Source organism: Pteropus alecto, unplaced genomic scaffold (assembly GCF_000325575.1).
Source record: "Pteropus alecto unplaced genomic scaffold, ASM32557v1 scaffold49, whole genome shotgun sequence".
Lineage (NCBI taxonomy): Eukaryota > Metazoa > Chordata > Mammalia > Chiroptera > Pteropodidae > Pteropus > Pteropus alecto.
The window spans coordinates 2,810,985-2,818,419 of record NW_006443131.1 but is presented as its reverse complement, the minus strand read 5'-3'; the positions used below and the strand labels follow the sequence as shown (position 1 = coordinate 2,818,419).

Sequence of the window (7,435 nt, the reverse complement as noted above, 5' to 3'; positions counted from 1 at the left end):
GGGCTGAGAACTGCTCACTCCCCTGGGAAGATCACCTCATCTGTAGAATGCGTCGGGGAGGAAAAAATTTCCTTCTGCCCTTCTAGGTTCTTCCGCTGGTCTAATAATCAAATTAACATAAGGCGGAGTAACAGGAGAAAAATTTAATTCCATACGTACGTACAGGGGGCTCCGTAAGAATAGAACCCCCTGGAGGTCAGGCAACCGGGGCTTCTATGCTATTCTGAATTCAGGAGAATGGGGTCGGGGTCTGGGGCTCCGAAGGGGAGGAAGGCAAATCACAGGGAGGTGGAGAAACAAATACGTGCTGGGCCAGGAAGAGACGGTGGGACTCGGAGAGCGCTCTGTCCCCAGGCCCTGCTGAGTCTCCCCCATGACCCACGTACCCCACGCTCTTTGTAGGCCTTTCTGGGGCCGGTGCTCTTCCTGGGGAGCCGCTATCCCAGGCCTTTTAGGCAGTTACGGGGGAGGTGGAAGCTCTTCCTGAATTGGGCCTCGATTGCCTTCGGTTCAAAATCAGCCGCATGCCGGGGAGACGCGTTTCGGACCCTTGCAGATGTCTCGGAGCCCCAGGAGGAAGGCGCGTCGCTCCTGGGGGCGCTCACATTGGTCTAGGCTGAGTTCTTTCACCAGCCCATCCCGTCCCCCACAGATGCTGTGGACGCATGCGCACTGCGCACTCCTGCGTGGGTTGCCTGTGGCCGCAATGCCTTAAGCCGGCTTACCGCCTTCCCCAGCTCCACCCGGCCCTGCTGTTCCTTGCGGTCCCACGGGGTGGGGTGGGTTTCCTCTGGCGTTAGCTTAAGCATGCAGCTCTACAGGGGCCCAGAGGGAGGGAGGCCGTCCGCCTTGCCGCCCCTCCTCCGGCGAGCCCCAGGCTTCAGCTCTGTCTTCTCCATGGCCACAAACCGTCAAGGCCAAAGGTCGTTGGGGCTCAGTTTGGCCAGTACCTCCGGGGTAGGAGGGGCCCTGGTGTCTGCTCACCTCCTAGAGTCTGTTTTCACTTAGATTTTGATCTCCTCATTCCTTCCTGCCTTGTCAACTCTTCCATACTCTGAAAAGATTTTTTCCAGATTTTACCCTGCATTTTTTTTTGTTGTTTGTAGCTGAAGCAGGCACAGACCCTCACACAACCAAAAATGGAAATCCATTCTGAAGGGGTTCAGAACAGGCACCCCGAGACGTGACCCTTGGCATGTGAATTATTTTGAGCCAATGGCAACCGAGACCCTACGGGCTCACGAGACACCTCGACCTCTCCCTAAAGAATTTCAACGAGGGGCCTTGTCCACCTACGAGTTGTCACCAGAAATACTCTTCACGACCCAGGCGCGTGGCAGGGTATGCACCTGATCACTGAACGCCTGCCCTTCTCATCGTCCCCCCGATGTCCCCCTCGCCTGTGACACCCCTAGGCGTCCTCCCTCATCCTCAGGTCAGAAGGTCGTATGTGCCGCATTTTGACTTTCTGTCTCTGAGCCGCTCGCATATGCCGGATCCCCATATGTACATACGTAATTAAATCCGGCCATTTTCTCTTGTTATTCTGTCTCATGTCTATTTAATTATTAACCAACTGGAAGAACCTAGAAAGATAAAGGAAAGTTCCTTCCTCCCCTGACTTCATATCGCTTCCCCATTCCATCCCTCACCCCTGAGCCTGAGAGACCCCTCCCCGTCTTACAGAAAGAGAACCCAAGACCCAGAAGAGCGTGGGCGGGGAGGAGGCGGTCGGCTCCCAGGCCCCTGGCGAAGGCCTAGCGCTCGTGGAGGCAGCAAGAGAACTAACTAATAATGCCCTGAGCTCACCTCGGGCCCCCAGTACCCAAACCTCGCCTGCGGCATCCTGTCCTTGAAGACTCAGCCCCTGCGGGTGAAGGAAGTGAGCAATGGGCAGGGAAGGGCGGGCTGTGATTAGCCCTGTTTTATAGGCAAGGAATTATGGGGACGCGGGCACAGAAGGGGGGCCAGAGAGGACCAGTAATTAACCCAGTTCCAGGTCAAGCACTCAGTCTGGCCTATGCCATCCCAGCTTCGCCACCGGCCACCCCCCCGAAGCAGGTCACCCTGCTCCGTGGGCCCCGATGGTGGAGGAGGATGTGGTAACCACTTCACGTGGTAACCGTGGGCCTTAAATGAGTCAGGCCCTAGGTAAGCAGCGCCTGGCACAGGTAGGGGCATACATGTGAACCGAGAGGTAGGCGACAGGACCGAGAGCCATTCGTTATTCACGCAAACACTTAGTCACCTGCCCAGGGCCTTGAGGGTACAGCCATAACCAAAGCGAAGCCCCTGCTCCGTGGAGATGAGTCTCCTGGAGGAAACGGGCAATAGGAACACATGTGTGATGGACCTAAATAGACCGAGGTGCCAGGGGGAACAGCAAAGCAGCGAGGGCAGGAAGATGGCGAGGAGGCCCGGGAGGCCTGCGCGGTGGCGCGGGCAGAGCCGGGGGGCCGGCTACGAGCAGCCTGTCCTCATCGCCCGGCCTCGCGGGGACCTCCTGGCCGCACCTCCGCGGACGTCCCAGCTTTGTTGGCCCTGGCTGAGGCGGACACCGTGGCGGGGGCAGGAGCAGGTGGGGGGACGGAGAGGGGGGCCTGGGCACAGGCGGCCTGGGGTTGGGGGGCCGTCACGGAAAGAACCCCGCATGGAGCCCTCACTCCGAGCCCCACCACCCTCTTGCCGCCCGACCCCCCGCGCATCCTTTATCTTGTTTGGTCCTTAATTTTCTTGCCTCCAGAAAGGGTCGGGAAGATTTGCACCCCAGGACTCTGGTAGGAAAGGGCCTCGCATCCCGCGCTGTCACCGTGGGCCCCGTCGCTGTCGCCTTCACGGAGGAGCAGGGCGCAGTGAGGGGGAGGGGCGCCCGAGCCCCCCCAGGCCATTTCGTCCAGGCCCCGCCTCCAGGCCGGCGCGGGGAGCGGCGTGCCTCCTCCCTCGCTGTGCGCGCTCTCGCAGTGACCGCCACCCTCCCGCGCCACCGGGAGATTGTCCCCAGCGCCCGCCCCGAACCCCCTTTCCGCAGTGGCTCCAAATGCAGGTCATTTCCCACTCGCGCTGTCCACGCTGACCACCCCACTCGACCCCTGGGCGGTGGCGGGTGGGGGTGACAGCAGGTGCTCTCCGCCTGGCCGGACCTCTTCCACGCTGACCCGTCCTCTCCATCCCAACCCGTCGGCCACTATCGCCACCATCGCCTTCCAAAGGCCACCTGGACGTTCACGTGCTTGTGCCAAGGGGTGGGGTGACCCATGGGGCCAGTAAACCTCATCAGACTGACTGGCCTCCTTGTCACCAGAGGAGCCTGGTTCGCGGGAAGTGTGGGAGGGGCTCTGGGCTCTCGGTGGGGAGCCAGGGAGGCCTTGGCTCCTGAAAGGGGGGCGGGCTGGGGACCGGGTCTGAACTGGGATGGAGGAGCCTGTGGAGCTTAGACCCGCCGCCCCGGGACCCGTGTCATGCCTGATGGTGCCCACGTCCCAGGCGGCAGCAGCGAGGTGGTGGGGAGATCAAGTGACCTGAAGACAGGAGGTGGGAAGCCCTATTTCAGTCACTCCCCTGCCTCCGAACCCATCTTCACCTTCAGTCTCTTTTCTTGGAAGGTCAACAGGCTCCCAGGGGTGGACCCCAAAAAGCCCAGGCCAAAGTGACAGTCAGGGCCGACAGGAGGTGAGGTGTCTGTCCCTCAGGGTCTCCTCCCAGCCACTGCAGCAGGCAGCGACAGAGGACCTGACCAGCAGGCCTGTGAGCACCCTGTCCTCCAGACCCGCCTGCTCCCTGCCTCTGCGGAGAAGTCTGCGGGGCGGGGCGGGGCGGGGCGGGGCGGGGTTAGGGAAGAGCCTTGAGACCAGCGAAGAAAGTCTGCTGTTTGTCAGGTAGTTGAACACACAGAAGGGAAGGAGACTGGTCCTGCTCTGCGCCCAGCCAGCTGAGGTCAGGCTGCACCCGCCCGTGTGGAGCTGAGCCTCCCGCGCGGAGGCCAGTTCCCCGTTGGTCCAGGAGCACCTGGACACTGCTCACTCGGGGTCCCCTCTTCCTAACACAAAGCCACGGCTTTGGGGACGGCTGGGGGAAGGGCAGGAAGGCCCAGACTGTCTCCACCTCCACCGTGTCTCACGGGGCTGAGATCTTTTCTTAGGGACCCGGGTCTGCTCCTTTCTTAGCACCCCCAGCCCTCAGTCTCCCACGGAGCCAGGCAGGGCATCACCCAGCAACTAAACTATTATCGACAAACAAAAACATTTATTGAATACAAAACTAAAAGGGGCAGAGAGTCCTCCTGGGCCCACGAGCCCGAGGACAGGGAGCCGAGAGCTCAGGGCCGGCCCTGGGCGTCCTGGAAGAAGTCATTGCACATGACGGTGACCAGGGCCAGGAACACAGCGTACTCCTGGAAGTCCACCTGCTGGTCGCTGTTCTCATCCAGGCTGCCCATCAGCTTCTTCAGGCCCTCCTCGTCCACCTTCTCCTGAAAGCAAGGCAGGGCGGGGTCACCACGAGGCCACTCGCCACCCCACCTCCGTCCCAAGCACCCCACGCTCACTGGCCCGAGCCTGGCTCTCCCTGGTAAGCTGAGGGTAGGGGCGTGGCCCTGGGAGCCACTGAGGGGCCCAGTGAGTGAGGACGAGTGGACACTCCCCCTGCTGGGAGCTGGGGACACGCCAGGCACCCCCGAAGCACGGGATCAGCTCTGCTCCGCACAGGACCTCGGGGAGGTGGGCACCACAACTCCCACTTCGCCGACGAGAAAACCGAGGCTCCTGGAGCTAACGCCTCCCCCACCGGCACCAAGGTGGGTTCAGAAGACAACGTCTTTCTACTCTCAGCCCAGAGGAACCAAATTAGAATAGTTTGATGGGGAAAAAAATTTTGTTTGAATTTTTACAGGAATTTATTTGAACCAAACTGAGGACATATGGCAATGAGCAAGATCTCAGATGCTCCCCGTAAAATCTCCTTGAAGGAAAGGACATGCTTCATATGCTCAAAGCCTGAGGCCCGACTTCAGGGTTTACCCAGCAATCGGCCCGGCGGGAGGGGCAGACGGAGAGTTGACCGCTTTCTCCTGGGCCTCAGGGTGCGTGGCTTAGCTGGGCTTTTCTCTCCCACGGTAAATAAAAACCAGGAGAGAGAGAGCGGGCTGTGTGATCGTGGGCCCGTCGCTCCCCCTCTCTGGGCTCTGGTTGGCTCAACTCTGCAACGAGGGGACCGGACGAAGGCGTGTCCCACCAGCGGGCACCCAGAGGAAGGAAGAAGAACTTGAACCTGCGCCCCCACACCTGCACCCCTCACCCACGCACCAGCGCCCGCCCCCCGGGCCGGCCTCACTCACCCCCACGAAGCTGGGCAGCTCCTTGTGCAGGAGCTCCTTCATCTCCCCCTTGCTCAGCTTGAACTTGTCGCCCTCTTGGCCAGAGTATTTGTGGAAAGTGGTGACCATCACAGCCAGCGCCTGCTCCAGGGGGCTAGACATCTTGGACCTGGGCCCAAAGGGGGGACCGGTGATGGAGCCATGTGGGACGCCCACACCACCCCCACGCGCCCGTGCGAGGCGGCCAGTCTCCCCCTCAGGCTGGGCTTCTGGGCAGGGGCCCCATGTTTGCAGTGACTGCGGGCCGGCCTTGCTCTCCTGCAATCACACTCCGGGCACACCCCTGAGGGCAGGGCTGCTCCCTTCGAGTGTCTGCAGGAAGGGAAGTGACAGTGACCAGCCCCGTTTGGCGCCTTCCCAGGCCAGTGGCGTCGGTGCCAGCACTGGAGCAACAGGCATCTCCCCGGGGGCTTGCTGGGCGTTGGCAGTGACCATGGATACAGCCTAGGGGCACGAGGGTCCTGGAGAGCCCTTCCCTCCTCACAGGACTGCGGAGACCAGAGAGTGTCACCGTCCTTCTAACTCGTCTCCCCCCACACTCGGGGGACCCCGGGCTGGGGCGCTGTCTCTACGCAGACGCAGACGGGGCAGCTGAACACGCGCCCCACCAGCAAGCTTCCTGTTGGCTTTGGAATTAAAGAAATTAAACGTCCAGTGCCCTGGGGTAAGGGTGGAATCTGGGGATGTAAGGACATTCCCAGAAGGTCGCCCCTCCCGAGGCCCCACCCCTGCGAATGTTCAGACCAGCCCGGGAGGGTTAGGCGGGTCCCAGGATGAGACTGGGGAGCTGGAGACAGAGGCGGGAAAGTCCCCCTCCAGGCCTGCCAGGTCAGCCTCGGGGGGCTGGGCCAGACAGGGAGCCACCATGGGCAGAGCCACTCAGGGCAGCCATCCAGCGGGCCTGCGCACGGAGGTCCCACTAGAATTCAAGACCGCAAAAAACAAAACCACACACACACCCCTCAAACTCCGAGGCCGAGACCCCCAAGAAGCGCTCTAGACTGAGTCACCCAAACTGGGACCCGAGGAAGGGCCTCAGAGTAACCCCCAAACTGAGACCTCACGGAACAACCGGGCCAAAGCCCTCAAACTGACTGACACGTCACAGAAGTTCCCCGCAAATGCGAGGGGCTCAGGCTGCTCCTCCCAGGAAAACTACAAGGAGAAAGAGGAACAGAGGGCCCCAGGCAAAGACCTGCGGGGTCCTCCCCGCCCAGCCCTCAGCAGGACGGAGGGACTCACCGGATCAGAAGGCACAGAGACTCGGGAAGGAAAGCAGGAGAGCCGGGCGCCCGCAGTGGAGGTTTATATGCCACCCCCACTGGCCCCTGCCTTGGCGTTCTCAGGAAAGCCAGCGTGCCCTAACCTGATGCCACCAAAGCCTGGCCTCTTGCCACCCCCCCCTCCCGCCTGGCCCCTCCCTCCCTGAGACTGCCCACTGGGCCAGCGGCAGGAGAGGAAAAAGGAAAAGCAACCCCTGGGCCCTCCCGGCCACAGGGTGGGGGGCGGGGGTGGGGAGTGGAGTGGGGGGAGGTGTTGCGGAGAAGGGGCAGCTGGGGCCCAGGGTTGGGGGGACACGGCTGCTGTTTGTGGGGCCCAGACACTGCTGCCAGGCCTTGTTCTCATGGCATGCCTGTCAGTCACAGCTCATTCATGTGTCAGAGGCTGCAGGGGCACGCTGGACTTCCCAGGCACGTGTGCGTGCATGTGCGTGTGTGTGTGTGTGTGCATGTGTGTGAAGCAGGCTGGGGCTGCCCTTAGAGAGCTGGGGGCCAGAGCAGGTGGAGGGCATCAGGAAGAGGGGGCAGAGCTGCCTCGCTTTGGTGCAGTGGGGGAAGCTGCCACCAGAACACCTGTTAATGAGGTGACTATGCTTTAAAAGAGCTTGAAAGACTTACTCTGGGTAGGAAAGGGCCTGGCAGGGCCCGTGACAGCTGGAGCTGGCCCAGCCTAGTCGCAGTCGGGTGCCCCTGTCCGTGTGGGGTGTGAGGGGGGCACAGAAGCCCAGCCCCCTCTTCTCCAGCCTGGGGTGGGAGGGTGCAGAGGGGCTGGAGGGCTTTCTGA

General features: G+C 61.7%; 1 protein-coding gene across 3 annotated transcripts in view; it reads right to left on the bottom strand.

The window, feature by feature from the left end:
• Nucleotides 1-4,222: 4,222 nt before the first annotated feature.
• Nucleotides 4,223-7,435, bottom strand: part of S100A2 (S100 calcium binding protein A2) — a 4,828-nt gene continuing 1,615 nt past the window's right edge. Inside the window, exons 1-3 of one of the 3 annotated variants that reach the window (XM_015598264.2) lie at nt 7,270-7,381; nt 5,333-5,480; nt 4,223-4,468 (exon numbers count right to left, since the gene is read on the bottom strand). In XM_015598264.2, coding sequence (XP_015453750.1) covers nt 4,316-4,468; nt 5,333-5,473 — 294 coding nt within the window. In that variant the 5' untranslated portion in view covers nt 5,474-5,480; nt 7,270-7,381 and the 3' untranslated portion in view covers nt 4,223-4,315. Of the gene's footprint in view, nt 4,469-5,332; nt 5,481-6,613; nt 6,777-7,269; nt 7,382-7,435 lie in introns of those variants that run through there. The other 2 variants (XM_006923600.3, XM_006923601.3) reach the window with 2 other exon arrangements.